At 30.7% G+C, this 27,831-nt stretch overlaps 2 protein-coding genes across 2 annotated transcripts in view; both read left to right on the top strand.

Annotated features, from left to right (window-relative positions):
* The window catches only part of LOC126771401 (uncharacterized), an 87,667-nt gene that overhangs the window by 45,633 nt on the left and 14,203 nt on the right, over positions 1-27,831 (top strand). The window contains exons 2-3 of the mRNA XM_050491266.1: positions 16,680-16,888; positions 26,749-26,884. Coding sequence (XP_050347223.1) covers positions 16,680-16,888; positions 26,749-26,884 — 345 coding nt within the window. The remainder of the gene's footprint in view (positions 1-16,679; positions 16,889-26,748; positions 26,885-27,831) is intronic.
* Positions 13,597-27,831, top strand: part of LOC126771180 (ATP synthase subunit delta, mitochondrial) — a 103,846-nt gene continuing 89,611 nt past the window's right edge. Inside the window, exon 1 of the mRNA XM_050490938.1 lies at positions 13,597-13,604. The gene's annotated coding sequence lies outside the window, so the exon portion shown is untranslated. The remainder of the gene's footprint in view (positions 13,605-27,831) is intronic.

The following is a 27,831-nucleotide window of genomic DNA, read 5'->3' as shown; positions in this document are numbered from 1 at the left end:
AATCCAGTTTTACGTCATCTATTGTTAGTTTGAGACAGACAAAAGCATTTAAATGTCAACGTTAGCGAGCGTATTCTTTTTGTTACTGTCAAAACTATTCGCCGCTATCTTATTTTCCACGATGGTGCCCATTTTTTGGAGTTATAAGCTATCAATCTTCTTTAAGATTTTTCCAGGTTATTCTTATTATTTTATTAATTTAAATGTGATTTTGTTTGTTACAATTTCTGGTCAACTACTCAAACTCACATATATATTTATATATATATATGGCATCCTGTTTGATTGATTTGCTGAAACGGCCAACTCACGATGCTACAACTCTCACCCCACTGGTAATATTCAAAATATATTTAATAATAATTTGTATGATATTTAATAATGTTTGTGTTTTAAACTTTACATTTTATACTGTATTCACACCTAGCCCGTCCTGACTTCAAGAGTAATTGAGATAAGGGTGTTTGGGATTATCACTATGTAAAAGTAAAAGTACATTATTTAATCAAATATACAATAAATACAGTACAGTCAATAGTCAATTTCACTTTTAATGTAGAGGAATTTTTAGATTTACTAGCGATTTTTAGTAATACTTTAATACTTGGTAATCATAACAAAACCACACTCGAACTTCATATTGTTTTGATTTTTTTTTTTTTTATAGAATAGGAAGGCGGACGAGCATATGGGCCACCTGATGGTAAGTGGTCACCAACGCTCTTAGACATTAGCATTGTAAGAAATGTCAACCATCGCTTACATATCCAATGCGCCACCAACCTTGGGAACTAAGATTTTATGTCCCTTGTGCCTGTAATTACACTGGCTCACTCACCCTTCAAACCGGAACACAACAATATCAAGTATTGCTGTTTTGCGGTAGAATATCTGATGAGTGGGTGGTACCTACCCAGACGAGCTTGCACAAAGCACTACCACCAGTGCACTATTTCTAGCGCTAGCAACATTTGTCAAGAAATATTGCAACATTTATTAATATTAGGTAAGCTACGATTACTAAATCGTATTCATGTATTATTAACAAAAAATGCATTTTTTTCTAGAATAAATACTAGCAATATATTCATTGACTTTCAAATTTCAATTTTCATTCGCCTGTTTTAAATGATAATCGTACTGTATAATTCAAATTTCGACAATCTTCTCAGTCATGTAACTCGAAAACCTTTAAGTTACACGATTTTGCCTCACATAAATCCATTTATGAATGAAACCGGTATCTTTCAATCCAATTCAATACGAATTGTAATGGAACAAGTCTGTCCTAGACTTTCCTTATAAGAAATGCTCCACATGTGTCATTCAGTTTTCTTTTATTATCTTTAAGCTTTACTTGAGTACAATAATATAATCTTGTAAGGAATGTCGCAGTTTTTTAATATGAAAAATTATGAATGTGATTTTTCTTTCTACTTTTTTAATTTATAATTATATATCTTATTCTACAAATATGTAAATTATGCTTCTCACTAATGAACGTAAAATATGCAAACCACTTAATCACTTAAAATTCAAAGCAATTTTTTATTACAAAGTTACTGTGTTTTTTAAAAAGCGAACTAAAAAAAACTAATTTTGGAAACATTTCTAACAGATATGAAATAGCTTAGTAACACGAAAAGCACTTCGGAATGAGTAAAAATAATAAAAAAATAGCATTCACATAATGACAGTGAAAATTACAGCACGATAATTGTATTCAGGAACTAGTTTTTACTCGCAGTTATTTTATGAATAAATAAAAGTAAAGTAACAGCCTGTGAATGTCCCAATGCTGGGCTAAGGCCTCTTCTCTTTTTTTGAGCAGAAGGTTTGGAGCTTATTCCACCACGCTGCTCCAATTCAGGTTGGTGGAATACACGTCTCACAATTTCAGTGACATTAATAAAAATAAAAAAATGTCTACCGTCGTATGAATAATATAACGACTGGTATGGGTTTTTTTATTTAAAATCTCTTAGACAGAAGACAAAAATCCACAGAAACGTGCGTCGTTGACTTAGGCTATTTTTGTTTTTTTCGTTGTTTTATATTTTCAATTAGTTTTTTTTATTATTATTAAAAATTTCACATGTCTATGGATTCTTAGCACCTTTAACCCTCGTCGACTTGTCTGAGATATATATCTCAATAAATTTTCCTTGCCTTACTCTGGGTGACACCGACCAAAAATAACTGATTAGGTAAAATATTCCCTTAACCCTTAGTGTTTAACTTTAACCTCTAGCAAACTAAGTGTTTTATAAAGCGTTATATATAGAAAAAAAAATATTTTTATCGTTTCTGTTTTAGACTGTTCTTAGATAATCTTGTTCCAATAATTTAGAGAAAAAAACCAATGGCTTTTAAATTATGATAAAATAGTACGAACAGTCAGGACGAGAGTATAAGATGTCGGATTTTGACTGCGGAACCTTAAAATCAAACTCAATCAAACTCTTCGACGGGACGCTCACTTTTACAAGAGTGATATTTTTGTGTTCAAAGACAATGACGACCCCCAGACGCTTGACCTACATCTAAACGGTATATGGGTTTCATGTTTCGAACAAGAAATATATTTCAATTCAATTTTTCAAACATTTGCACATACTGTTTTCTAAATAAAATTTCTTCCTTATACGGGACGTGTATCTTTTTTCCGAAAACGTTAGTAGCTATGTTCTTTGATTCTTAATAAGTGTAAAGCTACAATTATAATAAAGAATTTGGAGTGCCAACAGGACAGATGGACAAGGCTAACACGTATATTTTGACTTAATTATGCCTTAAATTATTAACATTTATTTTAGAATAATTAGAGCCGTAAACATGCCTAATAAAAAAACGCAATGTCTATTCCAAAGTGAAGGTCGCGTATGACTTAATTATTATTTGTTAAATTTTTATTTATATTCCGGTAAAAGGAAAAAGTGAAAAATTCTAAGCCACACAGTACACCAACCCGGAATATAACAGAATGATAACAATAACTGTAAATTATTTTTCTTAGCAAAGATTCTTTACCAGCCTTAATACTTTAATGTTACTTTTTCATAAAATATTCTATTAGAAACGTATTATTTAAGTAATGTTATAGTAAAAATATATTTTATTATCCTAGAAATCTATAATATTTTTGTTAATATTTTTTTAATTTGTCTCGAGTCATTTTGAAAGCTAAACAAGCTTATATTTTAAAGTTTCTTTGACAATTTTCTGTGAAGCGTGTAACAATACATGCGCTCCAAACTCCAGAGTCACATGCTCTGCAAAGACCGACTAATTGGTGTCACCTTTAGGAAACATCCTGAATAATTACTATGTCAATAAAACTGAATAATAAATAACCACAACACACTATTAGTTTATATTTATTAAATATATCATATATATATTTACTGGTGGTAGGGCTTTGTGCAAGCTCGTCTGGGTAGGTACCACCCACTCATCAGATATTCTACCGCAAAACAGCAATACTTAATATTGTTGTGTTCCGGTTTGAAGGGTGAGTGAGCCAGTGTAATTACAGGCACAAGGGACATAAAATCTTGGTTCCCAAGGTTGGTGGCGCATTGGCTATAAGCGATGGTTGACATTTCTTACAATGCCAATGTCTAAGGGCGTTTGGTGACCACTTACCATCAGGTGGCCCATATGCTCGTTCACCTTCCTAATCTATAAAAAAAAAGTTAAAAATACTGCTCAGTTTTTTGTAGATAAATTCACTTGTCATTTTCTTAAATTAATGAATGGCTCGTAGCTCATACATGTATTAATTATTAAACGGCATTTAATAAAATATAGTATAAAAATTTAGTTTTAATTAATAAAAAACATCGTGGATTGCTTAATGTCTAGTCTTAATTTTTTATAGCCAGCTATTCGCAAAATCATTAAAGTTTGAGTAGTAAACATACCACACTTTTTATGGTTCATTAAAGTTAAAATAATCAAGATAATTTTTACATTTTTTATTTTATTATTTCAATTCCTTATCTTCACATATCCTTACCTCATATATACTTATACATCTACATACTATATTCGAAAGAAGAAGACGTTCTGACAATCTCGTCTGGGTAGGTACCACCCACTCATCAGATATTCTACCGCAAAACAGCAGTACTTGGTATTGTTGTGTTCCGGTTTGAAGGGTGAGTGAGCCAGTGTAATTACAGGCACAAGGAAATAACATCTTAGTTCCCAATGTTGGTGGCGCATTGGTGATGTAAGCGATGGTTAACATTTCTTACAATGCCAATGTCTAAGGGCGTTTGGTGACCACTTACCATCAGGTGGCCCATATGCTCGTCCGCCTTCCTATTCTACAAAAAAAAATCAGTAATGATAGAAAGAGACATAATTGTGTCTAATAAGTATCTACTGCTTGACTGTTTTATATATTTCATTGAATTCATGTTATTTAAATTTATCGTAGCTTGGCTGTTAATGGAGACAAAATTATTTCGTTTTCCCATAACTGTTTTATTACCTCAACTTTAGTTTCAGAGGACCGTCTATTATTTTAGAGGGTAATTAATAATTTTAGACGACATTGTAGATAAAAAGTCCTATAGTGGAAAAACGAGACGTTTTTACCTACCTACCTAATTATTGTAGTGTGTAATGATTGGAGATATTGACGAATAAAAGTAATTAGTTTAAGCTGTCACGTATGTACATACTAATATTATATCTCTATAAAGTCAGTGGTTTACATACTATTAAAACGATATATATGTATATATAAAACGAAACGATGTATTTTACTAGCATAAACTAGTTACGACTATTACCCGAGTACACAGCCTTAATAATTGTTTTGTTCCTAAACATAAAAACGATAATATATATCAACGTACAGAAAACGTATAAAAGTATCTAATTGTCTGATTCTAAAAAAAAATTCAAGGAATGTTTGTGTGGTAAAGGGTGTTAAAAAATCACTCTACTGGTGACAGAAGGGCTGGTTCATTTTTCGCCCAGAGGATCGGAACTGCGATTCAAAGATGAAACGCTGCTAGCATTATTGCCACCATTCCACGCGGACATGATACGCGGACATGTACGTAAGGTAATTTTAATTGTAATTTGTATATATTTAAGGCGTGAATGTAAACAATTCTTATTTAATTAAGAAAATAGACAACAAATATTATAAAGATTTCATTTTCTTTTCTAATTAACTAAAAACGTAGGCATAAAACCTAGTGCAAGGTTTTTTTACAAAACACGTATTATTATTGGCATTGATTTTTAGTCAATTACTGTAAGAAAGATGGTTTTAAAACGTTTAATGTCTCATTAGGTCACGGACAAAATGTACTTAATGTCGAGAGGCGAACATTACACTTGGATTAATTGTAGTGGTAATGAGAAGATGATCCTAAGGCCTAGCCGATATTAGCGAATTCAAATCCGAAAAATTATAGCTTAATATTTAATTTGTATATGGAAATCTTCTTGATATCGGTAAAAAAAACCACTACATCGCCTTGGAACTAAAATATCCCTTGTGACTGTTGTTACACTGGCTCACTCACCCTTCTAATCGAGACACAATAATACTGCTGTTTGGTAATAGAATATATGAAGAGTACCATAAAGTAGACATGAACATATATACATATGGACTGAAATCGTAAACTCGCCGTGGTCGGGTAATAATAGAAAGCCCACGCAGTTACAAAATGACATACAAAAGTAAACAAGGTTAATTATATTAATATTTCCAACTATGTTAGTGTTGAGTATGTCACATGTAAAGGTTGACTTAACGTAAGTAAATATGACTTCAAAGATAAATGATTCAAGACATCCGCTATATACGTGTAACTACAGATCCGATATGGCCCAGTAATAAAATACATGCCTCTGAATATTTTTTTATATAGAATAGGAAGGCGAACAAGCATCTGGGCCACCTGATGGTATTTGGTCACCAATGCTCATAGACATTGGCATTGTAAGAAATGTTAATCATCGCTTACATTACCAATGCGCCACCAACCTTGGGAACTAAAATGTTATGTCCCTTGTGCTTGTAATTACACTGGCTTAATCACCATTCAAAGCAACACAGCAATACCAAGTATTGCTGTTTTGCGGTAGAATATCTGATGAATAGGTGGTACCTACCCAGACGAGCTACACAAAGCTCTACCCACAGTAAAAATCTGTGGTTAAGTTCAAAAAAGGACCACTGAGTTGAGCTTGTAGATTTATGTATATGTCACAGAAGCCTTTAAGTGTCTAATCAAATTATACTTAACCTTTTACTCCTTTTAATTTAATATTAGAGGAATAGCTACACTAGGCATTATTATTTACAAGTTACTACATCGTCACAAACTAACTCATGTCAAACGTTTAAACCGAAGGTCAATCTGGATTAAAATAATAACGTGTTGCAAATAACTCGAACAAAAAAAAACGCAGTTTTAACAAGAGCACTGTCTACCATTGTGATAAAGACTGCGCGAAATATTTGCATCAGCAGCGATACAATGCGTGGTTGTTTTTATTTCAAAAATAGGTCGAGTGAACTACTGGCTTACACGACTTTACGAAGTTTGTAAACATAAAAAACTTGCTTTTCTTGTTCCTTATATATACATATCCAAAATTTAGAATTTCGTTACACAAAAAATGATTTATTTCTATTTATTAAATGATATATATAGGCCTCTGCATCTCTGACAGATGATTTAAGCGGCATCGCGAAGGCACTTGCGTTCATGACTGAAAAGACCAATGCGAGAGAGCATCCTTCGGCCGCACATCCGACAAGTGTATGCGCCCCCAGATGGGCGGGGGTTTGAAGCCCGCTCATGACGCCTAGCTACTATATTATTAAATGAATTTATTTATTTATTATATATATATATATATATATATATAATATTTATTATATATATTTATTTATAATATTTATTATATATATATATTTATTTATTATATATATATAATATTTTAAACAAAAATACTGGCCAAGTAAATCGTAACTGATGATTCCGAGTTCAAACGCAACAATATTTACTTAACTTGTGTTTATAATTCGTATTTTGCGATAAAGGAAATCATCGTGTTTAAGCCGTGTATAATATACAAACTCCGAATCTTCTTTTAAAAAAAAAGTAGGCCTTAGCTCAGTAGTGAAACATTTACAGGCTGCGATAATGCATATTGGTTTGTCCTTTTCTGTCGTCAGTAATATGACATTCGAAAAAAGATAAAGCATTGTTATATTTATAATCACTAAACAACGTTATTAGTAAGCGGGATCTAATATAATACATCCAACACAAACGATGTGTAAACTTAATGATATAACACAAATAAAATAGGAAAACAATTTATTGCACTCGAGTTAAAAACAAAAAGTTAAATACAAGTAAACTTATTAAGCAGACTACATTGGCGACCTTATTCCTTCAAGCAATGTCTAACCGAGAACTTTTATTATGACATTGAGTAGTAAGGAAACGGGATAGTGTGAGTAATTCGATTGTTAGTAGGACACATTGCAAGCCTGGTTGGGTAGGTAGCAGCCACTTATCAGATATTCTACTACTAAAGAGCAGTATTGCTGTATTTCGATTGGAAGGGTGAGTGAGACAGTAACAATAGTCACAGGGCATATAACATCTTAGTTGCTAAGGTTGGTGGTGCATTGGCGATTTAAGGAACAGTCAATTTAAACAGCATTGCTTAGGGTTGTTGTGTTTCGATTTGAAGGGTAAGTGAGCTAGTGTAACTTCAGGCACAAAGGACATAAAATCTTAATTCCCAATGTTGGTAGCAGATTGGCGAGGTAAGGGATGATTATTTCTTACGGTACTAATGTCTATAAGCGTTGGCGACCACTTATCATCATTTGCTAACCCACCTACCTATTTTGTAAAAAAAAAGATTTTGACTTTTTTTTGTTGACCTATAAATTTCCTACTAATCAACAAAGACCATATCTTTCAAATTAAATGTTTTGGGACTTATTGTACTACGGATAAAAATGTTTTACAAAACGCATGCTTATTTTATAAAAACAAATTCAATATAAACAACATAAAATCATATTATACATGATGGAGGCATCAGTATATTAAGTTTCTCTATTTAACATAGGCCTCCTCCACCAGCCTTATTTTCTTAAAATCAACGTCGTTGTACCTTCTTAAGGTCGTCACTCGTCAATCTACCTATTTCAGAGCCATAGAAAGAGAGAAGTAAATCTACAAAAATCTAAGCCAACTTAAAATATTATCTTAATAAATCAAGTGAGTTGTTTTTTTTTTATTTCATTTATATATTTTTGCAACTTTGTAAATTATATTTTCAAAGCATAACTTATATTTCTTCGTTCAATGTAAAGTTTTTTAAATACTGTAGAATTTTTTTATCACAGTAGTAATTTCAAATTATCATTTATGTAATCGATATGAATACCGTACGGGCTCTATACATAATTTGATAAGATACGATAGCGACTGTAAATACACACATTTTCTCCGCTGGTGGAAACGTGGTCTCCGGTTGTGACATCCCGGTAACGGACGTAACGATGAACGCACACGCTCTGTATTGGCGTTCTGAGCCGAGGTGCACTCTCACATAGAGACAGTATCAGGATAAACGTCATTTTACATAACCTGTTATCCAATTTCTGTATGAGTTGTAAAATTGAGATCCCTTACTGTCAAAAATAAAATATTAAAGCTAAATACAGCATCAAGTAAACTGAAATAAAATGAAGCAGATATAGGATTAATCTTAAAAAATGTTATATTGTAAAAGGAAGTAAAATAAAGACATCAAGGTAAGTACCTCTTAAATTATAGGGATTCTGATGGTGACAGCATTTACAAAGAGTCATGGGCGCATTAATAACACAATAGATCTCCAGATATCACAAAATGCGGCACCTAAACTAAAATGTGTAGTCTTCTAAATTACAAAAATATCAGTTTTTCTAATACCATCATAAATGTATATTTCTCTCCTTGCTGGATAAGGGTTAGTTATCTAATAAGATAAGATTATGTAACAAAATAATAAATTTACATATAAATAAACCGTATGAATGCTAACAGCATTTTCCCGTTCAATCTCAATAAAATATATCATTTTAAATATATGGTTATGAAAACGTTCACTAGTTAAAGCTGGTATTTGGTGCAAAATATTATTTCTAATTACATATTATACTGATATGTTTGTGCTGTTTGTACAAGGAAATACTATAGGCATTTTTACTACTATATCGTGATATAATATAACTAAGTGCAGTCCATATGCTATATTTTTATTTATTATTTAGAACTCTGAATAATTAATAAAGTCTTACAAACTTCAAGCTTTTTGCGATTTAAAGCTTGAAGTTTCCGTTAATCAATATGTTTTTTATTATTGATTAGTTCTATTCTATTCTACTGTTATTAATTAGCCTTGAAGCTTAAAATATTACTACTACTACAAAATTCTAAGACTGTTCTTGTTTGATAAAAATAATCCAGATAATTAGTACATATTATAAAACGAAGGTAAATTCAAAAACTACCAAATGAAATTACATACAGTATTCACTAATGGGTGGAATAATTCATGAGACAATTTTTAGGTGAAATGAAAGGTTTATAATTCAATAAGGTTATGTCAAAATTGGCCGAATTATGATGATAATCTTTGACGTCGGAAAAATTATGCTGACTGGAAGCTTTACTGGCCTGCGCTACGTTAACCAATAGTATCATTTATATATATTACGATGACAATTATATCTATTACGATATAAGCGTTTCACGTAGACCCTTGTTCTACCTGCACGAAGCCGGGATAGGTATCTAGTTTAAAATGAAAAATAATCACAGATCGTGTGTAACTGCCTACATTATATCTTTAATGCGAAGAAGCAATGAACTAGCTATAATATTTAAACAAAGGTCCAGAATCAGAACGAAGGTACGAACATCATACATAATACATAATCTTCACACCAACCACGTACACGCCATTTTACCGAGACGCGCTTTGTATTTTCACCTTCCTGAAAATCTTACCAATATTTCTGAATTCTATTTCAGTGGCATAAAGGTTAAGATTCTAGAGTAACTTCATGTATATTTGCGTAACACCTTCAGTCTGCCTTTCTTGCGGTGCTTACATTAGCCAAATACGATCGCTTGCGCGAAAGTTGTGAATTCGTTGTTTAATATTAAACTTGATAATATTAAAGTTATAACAATCGACAGATACTACGATACAGAATTCTACAAAATTGGTAGTCCAAAGAAAAATGTAAGAATTGAGACCAGACAAAATAATTGCTCATTTTAGTTCGTATTATATATGTTCACATATCGTTGCTCTAATTGAGGTGAAACTTCGTACAGTTGTTGTTGGCACTTAAGTGATGGTTTCTGGTGTAGGTGATGCAACGGGTATGCGCAATTTATATTGCATAATTACCTACAAGAAAATTTAAAGAGCACTGCAACATATGCCTACCGGCCAATAGGTAATGTATTTAAAATCAAATCGCAATTATATAAATAATCGTGTCGAATATTAAGATAAACAATTTAAAAAAAATATATTTATTTAGTTAGAATAGTACGATTTAAAAATATTAATGCAATGCTGAGAAAAAAATAAAATGCAGGAAACTACGATTTAATAAACTGTTATCATTTATATTTTTTATTTTAAACGTATTAAAATGATACTTTAAAATCAATAATACTCCTATTAAAATGCGTTGATGTCAATACTTTGGTATGTAAACAATTAATAATAATATTTACTAAATATTTTATTATATTCAAGAAAGATATAAATATTACATAATCAATAAGATATAACATAAAACATTTACCATTTAAACTTCAATTTACTATATTCAAAATAGTTTAGAAAATTGTGACAGAAATCTCATCCAATGTGCTCGTGATACCCGAGGGACGCTTTATACATTTTCTTACTTTCTTACATTATTTTATATTCATATTTAAATATTTTTTCTCTGAGTGTCGATAAAAAAAGAACATTTAATTCTACTGCAAGATAGTTAAATTAGATAAGAAAGAGTCGATGTTGACTAAGGTAACAATAATATTGTCCTGCTGACCAAATTTCGACCAGGGCAGACCATCTGACAGACTATATTTGAGTAGGAAATTTTATCGTGTATTATTGAGTGAGTCAGTTTGCAAACACAGGTGGACACTCTATACACTCACTCGTATATTCCGATGGAACGACAGTCCAATCGTAGAGAGATCAGATGCATGACCAACGACTTTAAGTGTTATCTAGGCACAGGAGTATTACACTGCCTACTTCCTGGTCTTTACACATTCCTGACAAGACATGTCTCACATATTTTTAAAAAGTAAAGTTTAAGAAAAATTAGAAATAATATAAAAAAACTGCCATCAAGATTACAAATCTCCATGATATTCAGCGTTTTCATCAAAAATAAAAATAAAAAGCGATATGTTTAAGCATTTTTAGCAAATCCTCTAAAAGGGCATATCCTTTATTGCTGAAGTTTATATGCGATTTTTGTTATAATGTTATTTTGATAAAACCTTGTAATACGAAAATACATTTTTACGCAAAGTCTTTGTCGATGAGCTATTCTAAGATAAATCTATTTCGTATTTCTGCAACCTTTATAGTGAATGGGTCAAATCTTGCAAATGCAGGTCAGTCTAGTTCCACCAAACTGATTCACGGGTATATTGCTCAGAATATTTCTGACAAAACAATATATACTGGAATTACTAAATATTTTAATTTATTCGAAGTTGCTGCTAAATAAATACTTGTTTTATAGAAAAGAATAGCCGAACTTTCTACGCTATAATAGACGACGTCCACAAATTTTATAGTCAATAAAATAAAATTACAATGAAATATATTCATAGTGACATTTAAGTAAAAGGTACACTTTGAAAATAGTGATCACAAAATGATGGCATTTTGTTTAATCTTAAATAATTAAACAAATTACAATATAATCACAACATTGATAGCCTGTTCTATAGTACCGCTACGTACCAACTGAAAGTTGCATAGTAGCGTCGAAACTCATAAAGCGTGCAAACCATAAAAACAGGAATGGTTTACGACACGCAAGAAGGATGCGAGGCGATTTCACGTGGTGCCTCAATTTTACTAGATTGCATATTATATTTCACCCTTTTTCCGAGTTTCTAACTGAAAAAACTACCGTTAACCATGAGCGATGTACCGGATGGCTCCTTAGTTCTTGTGATAAGCGTCTACCACAACGTAATCTTCATAAAAGTCACAATGTTTCAGACTTTTATTTTAATATGTCTTAGAATGTTCGGAATAAAAATGTAAAGCTCATACGATCCAATTCCTTTTATGCTTAAGTAAACGAGATAGTTCAGTGCCTAGGATACGATAATCTTAACTGAAGATTATAAGCACGACTGATTATTTTCAAGAAGTTAGCTTGTGTTTATAATTCAATTCGTTCGACTATTAATATCGCATTGAAGTATTATGTTGAAATAAACTTCAAAACCATCTCCTCAAGAGGAGTGGAAGCCTTATTCCAGCGGTGACACATTTACAGGCTTTGCTTAAGAAGAATTGTAGTTTGTCCAAAAAAAAGGATATTAAGATCAAAAATTATAGACTACTACTAACGACTACTGTATTTTATCTTATGTATAAATATGAATATGTAGTGTATAGTAACTTTTGCAGTTGTAGAATGCATGTTTACAAAGCATAACATGTCGTAGATAAGTTTTCAAATTAAGCAATAGAAACAGAACTTCCCGTGCTAAAAGCAAATCAAATTTTGATGTTGCCATAAACATTAAGTGATATATACAATACTACTGACATAGTTACAACAGAATAACAGTATTCTGTTACTAAGAATAAAGCGGTCAAACTTGTATGAGTGTATCGCTTTGATAGCCAAAGGCCTTTGAATTCCTTTTAAACAGGAAAATGTAGGAAGGTTTTGGTTTTCCACAAATGTGACAAAAGCACAGTTTAGTACTGCTGCTATTGCAATATAAATTGTTTGTTTATAAGGCATACATATATTGTTAACAAAATGGTGTATCTGATGATTGTTTAGTATACATGTTTTTATAAATAATATTTTATACACAAACTTTTTCTTATTAAGTATCCAATATCTCAACGTTTGGAGCAGAAAATAAAAAATATTTTGTCTGTTGTTCGTCTCGAAAGAGTTTAAATGTAGCATTTACGTACTGTTTTATTAAGAAATGAAGAAAATGATTTAACAAACTGAAGTTGATAGAAAAGTGTTAGAGCAATCACATTAGGCATGGAATATAAGAAATGAATTAATATCAATAATTGAGGACAAGAGATCAACATTGTCATGGACTTTTCCGAAGTGATACCGCCGGGATATGTGAAATGAAATCCAATCAATATATTTTTATTCATATAGACTTAAAAGTATTTATGAAATGCCTACCATTTCGTAATATGAATTCAACTGAGGAGAACCGGCAAGTAACTCTGATTATTGAGAAGAACTATGAATAGATGAAGTAAAGTACTCAGTATATATCATTAAAGTGCTATGTTATAAGAATTACACTGGTTATATGTAGCTATAACAAGCGTAATCCACTTGTTATATAACTTGCTGTAAAACTGATAAAATATATTAAGATCGTCGACTTAGACACCAAAACTTACTTTGCTTATGTGAATAACTGATGCCTTAACCCGTATGTCATAATGAAATTCTGAATACTGGATATTATATTATTTTATAAATTTTTAATTCAAAAGATTTAATTCACCAGACAAAATCCTGCTGTAATGTAGACGGAATACTCATAAATAAATCATACTTTTCATCACTCTTTACTCTTTAAAATTTGCATTTTTCGAGTTCCTTAATGGCAGGCTTTATACAAAGAAGGCGGATTTAATATTTCTGTACTAATTTATTATACTGAAGCACAAATCATAAAGATTAAATAAAAATAAACTAAAACTATATACATTTTTATTTGATAATATAATAAAAATATTCATTAATGTTCATGTTATTCTTTATATACCAAGTATATTAATATATATGATATACCATGTATAATAATATTTAAGATATTGCAAGGAAACAATCTTTATATTATAAGAGTATGATAACATTATGTACAGTACGCAGCGGTATCATTACGAGATAAGAATATTTTAATAAGGTATTTTATTAAATTAAAATAAGATAGGAACTATAAGAAAGTCTCCAAGCTGCTCATTCAATAAAAATATTTAGTTATAACACGATTTGCATTTCATGTAAATTTTCAAATTTTATAGTACTTTAAATACGTTCTGTGTTTGTTTACTCTATGAAAGGAATATATTTTGTATTGAATATTAAGTCATTATGCAAAATGTATGTTTATTTTACCCTGAATTAAATTAGTGAAAATAATTAGTAAAATAGCTTGTTATTAACTAATCTTATTAGGCCACCAGACGTGGGTTTTTCATCTAGCTTTAAAAAAATTGTGTCATTTTGCTTGTCAGATTAAAAAAATACTCCTGAATAGGTTCATCTTTCACGCATAACTTTCCGAAACACCCACAAATAAGATAAAAATTATAAACAAAAATATTAACGATCTTTATGAACTTAGATCAAATATATAAGTAGCTTTAAGAGAGAAAAAATATACAAAATTATAAAATTTCCTGTCGAAAACATTTATAAGGATTTATCTTTTTAAATTAATCCAAATTGTCAAATTGCCGTGAATTTCTGACGTTGACTTGAAATTTTGGTTTTCGCTTGTTCTGACTACTCTCGAAGTTCTAATATTTTGTACTTAAACCTAACGCTAAATCACAAAACCTGAACTGAGACTTTTTGAAGTTAAGGATCTGCGTTGAATTAAAGAATTATATTTTAAACAAACACGCATCATTGAAACAAACATGTGCTTTATTCAAGTAGACTCGCTCGAGATAAGCACTTTTGAATCGTCATGTTTCCGGAATAAATTAAATGCCTTCAAGGCGGACAAGAAACTCATTACTCATATTCTCATATGAACAACATAATTAACTATAAAAAAATATCAGAGCAAAAATATAAAATAAAAAAGATAGCTCCGAAAAGGTGTGTTAATAAGTTGCCGCAGAATCGTCGTTTTAAATATTTTGTCATTTATATTTATTTTGATACCGACTTAAAGGAATCATTAGTTTCCTCATCACAACAGTGAAGACTTTGATGTAATGTGCAGCTCTTTCTCTTCAAAGAAACGAAAAGTACTCTTAATCATTGCAATTCAATGAAATACTTTTCAAGAAGTTTTTCCATAGCAATCGTCGAAGCAGTGATTTTCATGCAAAAAGTTCAATAGGATTATACTTAAGTTATATTAAAAAGAAAAGGTTCTTCGTTTCTTTAATCAGGAATTAAAAACAAAATTCAAATGCTGAGAATGATGATTCTGAAAAGAATTCCGAAGACATTATTTGTATATATACAGTCTTTTTTATAATCTGTAAACTTGAAGTGAAAAGAAACATTCATGAGTTTTTGCCAAAAAGATGTCAGTTCCATTAAAAGTCCTGAGATGAACTGATTACAGTTATAAATATTATTGTTGATAATTTATTAACAACTGTAATCGTTGGCTGGGCATGTATGTTATGTTATTCCACAGCATCTTGATGAGATTTATTTTTATATAACGTTTATTCTTTGTCAGTTTGAAAATGATGACTGTAAATATTTATAATTCCTAACAGGGTTAATAAGGAACATCGTACTAGCTTATATGTGTTGGCTTTTATCAGCATAAACTTCTTGCCTATTCGTTTCACGAATGACACGTTAGCAATTAGCATTAATATACAAAAAATTATATTATATATATTTACTAAACGAAATGTTTGTTATCGAATTGATGAAACAATTATAATGAGCACACAAAACAGAATAAACACCGAAATATAACCAACGTATAACTATCACAATTAATGCATTATAATGTTTATAGTATATTTATCAATATTTATCAGAAACCTAAAAATTGATCGTTTTTATTTTTGAATTATATTAAACTTTTAATTATTTAATAACATTATACAATCACTCATTATCAAAATCAATTGCAGCCGTTTTTGCTTTCTTAATATAATAGAAGCTGTTTCGTTTACCTTACGAAAATTAAACAGGTGTATATGTATTACTACGGAGGGCGGTAAAAGTTATTACAGCCTATTAAATAAAAAATATCAAAAAATTTATCACTTGATATAAAATTTTTTATTTTCCGTAAAACTTTATTTAAAGTGTTTAAATAAAACATTACCCAAAATTAAATTTGAAGTCTAAGTGACTATTCAAATTAACCGAAAACATTAAAACCAAAGATTTTTTCACTTCACTGCAGATTGATTGATTCTCCGTTAAGATACATGCTACTTACTCTTTGGGCTATATCAACATTTAATCAAAACAGTTTATTTAATCAGTAACAAGAATCAGATTTAGAACATTTTATACCGATTATAATCTGTCGGAAGTTACTAAAGAAGATTATTTATTTATTACTTCCCAACGAAGCTTTTTTCCGCAATTGAAATTGACCAATGAAAGTTTATTAACGGGGTATATTTTTCAGCCCGTGGGCACACAGAAGTCAGAGTGGAACTGCAGATGGAAAGATGGGCAACACGAGGTGGATCTGTTCGTCTACGTTGCGTGCACGACGTGCCTCCACACCTTCTTGATAAGGTCGTCTTCCTGCGCCATGGAACCAAGATCTTTCAATACATAAGAGACAGAAAACCTCCCTACAGAAACTTCACCACACCCGGTGCAGTGCTCAATGTAAGTAAATCCCATTAAAGACGATAACTATAAAAAAAATATATACTTATTTCGCATAGGTAGGACGAGCATATGGGCCTCCTGATGGTAAGTGGTCAACAACGCCCACAGGCATTGGCATTGTAAGAAATTTTAACCATTGCTTACATTGCCAATGCGCCACCAACCTTGGGAACTAAGATGTTATGTTCCATGTGCCTGTAATCACACTGGCTCACTCACCCTTCAAACCGGAACACAATAATACCACATACTGCTGTTTTATGGTAGAATACCTAATGAGTGGTACCTATCCAGACGAGCTTGAACAAAACCCTACCACCAGTATAACATAAGTCTACACAAGAATAACAGAAAAATTTTATACTTACCATATTCGTATTCCGTCGCATGTTTTCAATTTATTTAACAAATACAAAACTATATCAACTATTTAGTATTTCAATAATATTACTATTTGTTTTAAATAAAAAAAAATACAAAGCCCCTCAATAGATTATTAAATCAGCTATAAGAACAGGCGAAAGGAAAAATCATTAACACTAAAATTATCATTAAGAAATAGAATAAAATAACTATTCATCTCAGGCATAATGAAAATCCATGGATGGGTTAACACTTACTGTTTTTTTTAAAATTGGAATAACAAAAAAGTTGGGAGTGAATCGCAATTTTTATTTTGTCACGATAATAGAACACTATCACGCCGCATCGCGTTCGAGGGGTGCAATATCGTAATTCAAAGCTATTGGCGTAAATATACTACCCCTATCGGAAAAACTGTAGAGTACTGAAACTATATTATAGGGATTATATCTTAATATACATATTTTTTACGAAATGAAATAACTCAAATAATTATTATTTTTTTTAATTACCATAGTAGTAATTTAATTTTTATGCTAACGAACAAATTCACGGTTTTTAGGTTTCTTACTTTCTTCTTTTTTTTATCTTATTTATAGAACTGAGTGTGACTATGTATATCTCGGGCAACAATATATCATAGAAAAAAAAATTCAATCCACCTTCTTAAAACTAGTTGTACTCTAATTCTAAGGTTAATATAATTACCCACAATCTTTTTTCTGCTGCGGATGAAGGATTGTCTAATTCTTTAACGTTCTGTCGTGCACCTCACCTTGGAAATATTCCGAATTTATTATAGACGTCTTTGTTTTCGTAATAAAAAAGAAAGGGTCACTTGCGTTTTATTTAAATACTATATGTGCTACTGCAACTGCAAGCTAAAAGAAATACTTACTATACAGACAGTATTAATAATATTGATTTTTTATACACCTACAAACATTGTATCTTTTAATGAATAAATAAAAATAATATGAATATTTTGTCAACAAGGTTTCAACGACACTAGTAGTTACAAACTGGGGTTTTTAGTTTCTATTTGGGTTTAGTTTCATTGATAAAATGAAGGAAAATTTTCCCTTTTTTGTCAACACTGAATACAAGCCGAATTTCACGCTTCTTGTACTTTTAGGAGTGACCCTAGAGAATTTGATGAAACAAAAGTGCGAAAATTTCGAGTAAATATAACTTGGGTACAAGTGCGCGGCCCCGGCACCGTGTTCTCGGTTTATCATACTAATGTTATAAAGAGACAGGACATTTGTTTACTTTTTGGAAATCTTGACAAGAAAATAATTCGGTTAGAATATACAAATATTATGTAGCTTAAGATAGATGACATACTGAGTAATAAGAATATGAAGTTGCGCTGACTTGTTACTTGTCAAGAGCGTTTATAGTTCATTTTGATTGATGAAATGCATATAAGTTGGGATAGACTTGATTTGCAATACCCGCAAACTGTTTTATGTTTAATTTTTGTATATGTTTTTGCTTTTGCTGTCTACTGTGTACTTGTACATTATCGTTGGTTATGCTCATGTGACGTCTAGTATGTTATTACACAGCATCTTAATGAGATTTATCTAATTTATCTTTTTATCACTTTGAAAATGATACTAATATACGTTTCTTATACCGTCTAGGTTAATTAACAACATCTTACTAGCTAATATTAATTTATCTTTAACAGCATAAAGGGCGTTTGTTGCCTATTCATTGCACTAATAACAAGCTAGCAACTAGCTTACAAATATAGATCAAATTGTACATATATTTCGTAATCAATCATTTACTACCTTTAATTTTTTTTGTTGATTATATAAATAAAATCTATAGTTCAAAATGTAACTGATAAACCAATAATTAAACACAATTATAAATATCTAGAAGTAAAAAAAAATAGCCTGTAAATGTTTGCTACTGAGCAAGGCTCTCTTTTCGCTTTTGCGAAGGTTTGGAGTTTTTTGAATATCTAAAATACGGATATATTTATTGCATTTGAATAAAGTCACAAGGGAAAGCACGCAAAACAAATTTTCATATGACATACCTATTGCAATAGAAGTTACTCTATTTAGAAAGTTTTGTTACCATCACTGAAAACTCGAGTCCACGAATAATTTAATGGCATAATTTATACAACGTATAATAAATTAAGCGTTTATTGCTTTATTTTTTTAGATTACTTTCGCTTACATTTGAAATTGACATATCCGAGAGGATGAATTACTTATTGGATAAAACAACTAGCGCAACTAAAAAAATTATTATACTTTGTCCATTTGGTTATATTCTGCTATAGAACGCTGTTTCAGATTGCGTAAAAGTTAAGTTGAAATAAAATAAATATAAAAACTTGCTTTACTTATTTGATTGTCTTATTTATACTTCCTATATACATTATAATACCATATATGTATAAGATTTTTTAAAAGAAAATTCAACAAGCTATAAAAAAATATATTCTGAGTATAGTGCTTGCTTTCCAAATATTGAATCTCTGCCTCATAGGTAAAACTATAACGTCTGGTTACTCTTTATATATATATACATATACATATATATAATCTATACATATATAATATACATATATAATCTAACAAATAAATAAATAATCCTATCAAAAAGTTTCAAGAGTGAAAAATAAATATTTAATTTCGATGAATTGCGAAACAACACGAAACATTCCATTTAAAGTTTTTATTGTTTAAATTTATTTAAGGGTTTTTTTTGTCATTTTTGTTATGGCTATAGCATTAGCACACGACTACGTCACATTAATTAACAAACTCCTTCCGAAATAAAATATGATACGGATATTTACGAAAAAATTATAATTAACAATACACAACAGTCAAATTTTTATGAAAGATTTGAAATAAATATAATATAAAAAACAACCAGTAAATACACTACGGGTCAAGCTTTTCTTCTCTTGTGGAGAAGCTTTGGTGTCTGATCCACGACATTTACTCTAATGCATGTTGTTCGGTACACGTCACAGAATTTTATTCGACAAATGTAGATTTCCTCACGACGTTTTCCTTCACTGCCGTACACAAGATGAATTTTAAACATAAGCATATAAAAACTTTTTGGTGCTTGCCCAAGCTTGAACCCGCAAACGCTAAGCTATTTCGGCTAGTATAAATAATTTTTCATTGATATTTCATTAGTGACTAAATATTACAAAATCATATAAAATCAAAAGGTGAATATACTTTTTCTATAAATAAAAAAAATAATGTTAAGCGAGTTGGATCTAGTGGTGTCATTAAGCGACCGACCACCGTGTACGAGAGTCGTGACTTGGGTAGCCATAATTTCTAGTCTAGACCAACCGACTAACATATGTAATGGCTGCAATAGTACGAAAATGGAATAGAATATTTTATAGACGGTTATTATCATAGTTATTTATATAAATAAATAAGGTATATTATTCCATACAAGATAATAAAATCGTGGAATTAATTGTTGACTTTCATGCAGGGTAAATTTCATATGATTATTACATGTATGTGATTCATAAAATAAAGTAACTACTAAGTTTTATTCTCTGTAAAATCTACGTCTGAAACTGGTGGAAAATTACATATAATATAAAATATATATATATAAATAACGACAATTCAAATGTAACATGACATGTGTGTAAGATCTTATCTAAAAACAGTTTTATTTATATTTAAATATTTACATACATACAATTTTATGAAATAATTCGCTTAATAGCGCAGGTGTTTTAATTATTTTATTGAATTAATTACTATTAATTCACTAACACAATATTTATTGGTGGAACTTTGTGCAAGCTCGCCTGGGTAGGTGTGGTACCTACCCACTCATATTATAAAGTACCGCTAAACCTTCTCAAAAGTTCAGTTTTATTTGACATAAAACATTACATACAAAATCTTTTACTGTAATAAGTATGAAATACTGTATTTTTATTTTATTTATAAGCTTACTCTTATTTTTATTACAAAAACAACATAAACACGTGAATATATATACAATTATACTATAGAGGCTTCTTACAGGAAAAACATCATCCACTTTCATAATAATAATTTCATTTCGCCACCTCTAAAACCGTCATTACAAAAGCGTCGACCATAAACAAGGACCCTATATGAAGGAGCCGCCGCGCTTCCTCGTTTCATCTTCTATAAATATAATTTTACAAGATAATAAACTGTCATATTACAATACATATTTTTACAATCTTTGTTAATATTTTTACAATCTATGATCTTATCTCGATATCTTTCATGAGAATTAATGCCATGTTTGTAAAAAAAACGACTTCACTAATGATGCATTCTTTTGGAACAAATTTCTCAAACTTTAAAGAATAAACATATGCTATCGCGAACCTTTTTTAGAACTTTTCAAGAGGAGCAATTCCGTCATACATGATTGTTGTGTAACTTTAACCGTTTACGTAGCGCACGCAACGGAAGCTCTCAAAAAGAATAATTTTCCCCCGTTTTTGCAACATTTTTCATTGATGCTCCGATCCTATTGGTCGTGTTTATAATAGCCTATACCTTTCCTCGATAAATGGGGAATATATATATTTAGGAATCAAGATAGAAATAGAGATAAATCAAAACAACTATATAATAATTAAGTAAACGTATATCGACACGAGTAATTTAGACACAAAAATAGAACAAAGGAATCAAAACTGAGCAACTGAAATATTATTTATGAGATATCCACCACAATCGAGAGTCCAAGCAGAAGTGTCTTAAAGCCAGCCTGGGCGGACGATGAGCTCGGCAGAGCCGGTTCCCACCACGATGATCATCACGTGATCAAGTCGAGCCGCTGGCCACGCCCAGGAAGATATTCTTAAAAATATAATAATTTTTCTATTCTTATGCCAGCAGTTCCTGAGATAAGCGCGTTCAACCAAACTCTTTCATAATATTAGTATAGATAAATAAACTTTTCAGTCAATTAAATAGTTCTGTTTAAACTGAAAATTTTGGAAAAAAATATTTACGCACTTGGACATTTACAGCATTAACAACGACATGGGTTATGGGGGTATCTGAGCTACAGCATCGTAGATCGAAAGATATGTATAAAATAAAATGTACTTCAACACATTTAGCTCACTACAAAATATATTACGTCAAACTACAGGCATCACTGAAAATTCTTTGATGATAAAAAAACGCCGTAATATACTTTTTTCTAACCAATATGATACTTTATGCTTCTTACTTTAAAATCACAGACTTATATACAACCATTTATCCTTTTCCTACTTACGCGCGAGCGAAGCCGCGGGCAATAGTTAGTTAAACATATTAGTATCGAAAAACAAAATGAAATACATATATTGTCAAATAAATTAATCCATAATATGTACAGTTTCATTTAATAAGCTACTACTCTAACCTAACACAATATATAACAAACGAATACAGACAGAGGTTTACTCTGATACCAGGGAGCGCCATGCGTCTCTGACATACGTACGTTCGCTGCAAATAACTCAACGCTATAGACAACAACGCGACAATCCAAGTCCAAGCACAAGCTGAACCCTATTTAACATAATTGATCATATAGATCTGAGCTCAACTTACCATTGGGAGATTATAAATCACTGAAACTGAAGATCAACTAAGACGCTCAAGCATGTAAAGTTGTGTTAAAAATTATCAATGTGACAACACATAAGCTGAAAAAAGCTCATTTAATATAATAAAAACCTTACTTTGTTATGTATTTGTAATTTGAAATCAGTACTGAAAATTTGAAAAGTGCTTTCAAATTAATACCTTTTCGATTTTTTAAACCATCTCATGCTGATGAGATGCATTAGCTTAAGCTAATGCACCATGCTCTTTTTATTAAATACTAAAAAAAATAATTTAATTTTCAAAACCTAAATACTGGTATTATTCTCTAGACTGTAATTCTTCCTTGGAGCCAAGCCACCTTGACAGTCAACCAACGACTTCAAAATATATAAGCGTACCTTAAAAGTTACGTTAAAAGTAATGATCCGGGTGGAGTTAAATTTTCCGGGTCAGCGTTGTGAGTAGGGCAACTAATTTAAACTAGACAACTGTGTCTAGTTATATTTCTTCAAACTTCGGCTACAAAATCTTGTATTTATGTAAACTTATCATTGGATTTGTATTCATATACATATAACATTTTGATCTTTTAACTATACATTGAATAGAAGATTACAAAACGCTTAAGGTTTCATTCATGCATTACAATTAATTCAAAATATTACTTTCTATCTAATTAAAGTGACAGTTGGAGTTAATTATGATGTCACGTTGAGTTTTATAAATAGGCAGGCAGACTGATAAATGGGCTACTTGATGGTAAATAGGTCACCATAGACATTGGCACTGCTAAAAATATTTTTATATAGTGGTAGGGGCTTTGTGTGATCCCATCTGGGTAGGTAATACCCTCTCACCACACATTCTGCCGCCAAACAGTAATACGTAGCACTGTTGTGTTCCAGCCAGTGTTCAGCTCACTCACCCTTCAAACCGGAATAGGCACGAGGAACAAATCATATGTACGGAATGGTTAATATTTCTAATATAATAATTTCACGGAGATTACCTATTTTGATAAGTGAGTCCTTTAAGTGTTATAATTATTATAGCACATGTATCACTCTCTGATATATCCCGATAGTTCTGCAATGACTTGAGTTTGTCCTTACTCTACTTGTGCTTTATAGTCGATCGTAATGAAATGCAAAATGAAAGCTATTCTACGAAAATGATAAAATTATCGAGGCTGCTGTTTCCAATTAACTTTAACTACGAGTGTTATATCGAGTAATTTTATTTGAGATAAGTCAACAATATATAAAGACAAATATAGTGAATTAAATGTATACATTACTTCAAAGTATTTGCTAAGGTAGCCCGAAATCACAATCATATAAGCAATAACAATCACTAATTGGCCAGAAATAGTTATTAAGTTATTCATGTTTAATTTAAAACCGACTTGATTGGTGAATAATTTGTTTCATTTACTATTCAATATACATGTCGCTAATTACATTCTGCGTATGCTTACTCACCGACAATAGATGCACGCATTATAAAGCGCTACCACGCTCTGCAATAGCTTATGAAAAGTAACCTTTTTTTTGTCCTTTTATAACAATATTTACAAATAACAATATTTACATAATAAAGTTATAGTTTAAATTTAAAATTTCATTATAATTATGTATATAACATGTCTTAAATTATATTTCCAAAAGAACACAGTACGTTAAATAACAAAGAGAACGCGTTAGGTTTTTATTTTATTTCTCATGGTCAAATAAAAACGATTTGGATTATGTCAATGACTATAAATATGTTATTACATATGTATGTATGTATTACCTTTAATTTAATTACAATTGGTATAAAAGACAAAAAGAAAAACTTTATTTTTAATATTGGTATCTTTTTATGCTATTAATATTATACAACTGGGCTTGGTACCACTGATTTCTCTTATATAGATTGGTAGATAACAGGATACCTGTGAAGGTAAATGAATGCCGTGGATCGGATGAGGGACTAACTAGTACATGACCCATCTTTGGTGGATAGCTGAATAGGTAGATAGATGAGTGTAAACATGATTTTGTCAAACATCACCAATATTAGCAACGTATTGGTATATTGGATATATATTTATTTATCAGAAATGTTCGTGCGTGGATCGATGTATACTATTATCGATAACAGTTTGGGTGTCACTAACATGAAGGACAAGAGTCTATTTATAACAATAGCGATGAATTATCATATAATACAATGTAATATATAATATTATAAAATTGTTAGCGATTATCTGTGGACTTTAGCCCCGGCAGTATATGCATCGTAGCTGTCAAGGATTTTTTTTTGCTATTCCTTTAAACGATTTTACTAAGGTAATAGTTATCTGTCTGTGCGAGATATCGATGTAATCTATAAATTATTTTTAGCGCATAATTAGCTAATTTGAATTTGTTCCGTTCGTGTCCTTAAAAATGTCCTTAAATTCATAATTTTATCACTTTTGTTCTAAAAATATATAAATTAGCAGAGAATATTACTGGGAACATCACACTTGATAGTAAATTGCAGAGGCTTTACGCAAGCCCTGAAAGCAGATGAAATTTATTAGTGCTTACGCGGATTAGAACCCACAATCTCTAGTTAAGCTACCTGTTCTATCCACTGGGATATTTGTGTTTTATAATATATTATTTGGGCTTTAATTCAACGAAACTTATTTAATCAATCGAATTTAAAGCTTAAAACACATATTTTTTTTTGTTTATTTTTCCCTTGTTCACTACCGCTGTTAGCAAGTTACCCGAGGGTCTCGGTTAGGGTGATCAACTGATTAAGGCCTATAAACGGTGCATAAGCTATCATATTTTACTAAGACAACTGTTTTCATATCATAATGTTTAATTAAAGCATCGGTGATCAGAGCCCTTAAACGCAATGACATAATAATTATAATAGTTACGAATATTTTGATTTCATGCACTTGATTTTTTGTAGGTTTTGTCTTATGAATAATGGCCAGTTTCATCATGAATAATATCTAATAGGCTGTTGTTTGGCTACTACGTTAATATATTAAAAAGGTTCCGTATGAGCCGTGATGACCCAGATATTATGGGACATAATCTCTTATTCTTTAGTACTCTGGCTTAATCAGTAAGTATTGCTGTATTGAGTAATGAGTGGGTCGTACCTACCCATATCCATTCTTTTTGGGGCTTAAACAAAGCCAACTTATAATTAACATTAACTAATTTAATTAATGATAGTAAATAATTCAAAGACGCAACACCTAATATTATAAAATAATAAAAATATTCAAGATATGCTGAAGCGCCATCTAGTGACAATTTGCAACAAAGCAGATAGGACAAACCCTTTATATCAAAAAATAAAAACATATGCCGATTTTTTGGTGATTGATCCAACGGTGTGGTTAATCTCAATAAGATTACTAACAAAGAAAAAATAGACTACCCTCGTACATACACCTCGTAAAACTTAATTACCATATACATACATTTATTGTTAGAAGTTTCGATAAACTTTAACAAAATATCAATCGTACTAAATGATATTCGATATGGCTCACACTGTGTTGCATGCCCCTAACTCATATACCTTTAAGGGGGCATACCAGGTCAACCACTTTTAGGTCAGATGAGGGAATGATGGGAATCCAGACTATTGATGCTAATTAGAGCTTTTACATTATCAGTTCTTTTTTTAATCGAAAAACATAAAATCGTATAAAATATTCTAGGAACGCTGTTAAATATTGCTAAAAAAACTGAGATAAATATTTGTTTACTTTGAAAAAATTATCCATTATTAGTTATACTAGAATTATTTATTATAAATTTAAAGCACTAAGAAACAGATATTTACATGACACAAATTAATCTTATTAAACAATGTTGTTTGCAGATTGCACTGGCTACCGAAAACTCCATAATCCTTCAGAATTTGGATTTCGCAGCTAGCGGGAGCTACTCTTGCGAAGTGTCGCTTGACACTCCTATCTACACAAAAGCATCGAGCGAGAAACAACTCACAGTTTTCCGTATGTATTTCCTTAAATTTTTTTATAATATTCTAAATCCAATTAACGAAAACATCGTTTTAAACCATATACAACCGATATCAGAATATTTTTAAAAAATCTAAAATTCATTTTAATTGAAAAAAAAAATTATAAGCCAAAATTCTAAAATGAAGCTGAAAATGTATTGTTATAAAATTGATAAAAGTACGAGTATATATTGTACGGCTAACAATGGCTATATTAAAAATACGATAGTAATTCTGTACGTTTGTTACGATTTCACGACTAAGCCACTAAACCGATTTTAATATTTTTTTGTATAGAGTAAGCTGAACTCCGAGAAAAGACAGGATACTTTTATCATACCTAACATCCCTCAACGCACCCAAATCTTCCCCCCCCCCATAACATGTTCAAATCGATGAAGTAGATATAAAGATACTTTACTACTAGTAGCTCTGCTATTTACAACAATGTTCTTTATAAATATATCTTTATTTATAATACAACAATATTCCAAATAACTACTAATTTCCACTTTAATTTTACTTCCAAAGTTCCGATAATAATTACCCCTACTTTCAAAACGAATCAACTTTTTCGTGAATCAGCAAATAATTGATATCATAAATTATTCAAGATCTCGACCAATGATATCACGATACAGTCGTTTTGCAAAATTATTATTTCAAGAAGATGTCTGTTAATTTATCAACTATTTATTATTTTGCTGCTCATAATGAATCGTGCATCGAGGTATCATAATAAACAATTAAAATGTATTAATTAATAGCACTAAACGTTGATAAAAAATAGCCTAAGGTTTAGACAAATGCAAAAAGTTCAAGTCAAAGCGACTCATATCGTCTTTGTTTCTTAAATCTTTGATCACGTGATGTAACAAATATGACATACGTCGTTGCTTTATATTTTGGTGTTTTCTTCGAATTCCTCAATCTATGTGC

Source organism: Nymphalis io, chromosome 10 (genome assembly GCF_905147045.1).
Source record: "Nymphalis io chromosome 10, ilAglIoxx1.1, whole genome shotgun sequence".
Taxonomy (NCBI): Eukaryota; Metazoa; Arthropoda; class Insecta; order Lepidoptera; family Nymphalidae; genus Nymphalis; species Nymphalis io.
The sequence above is the reverse complement of the archived record's forward strand: the minus strand, read 5'-3'. Positions and strand labels throughout refer to the sequence as shown.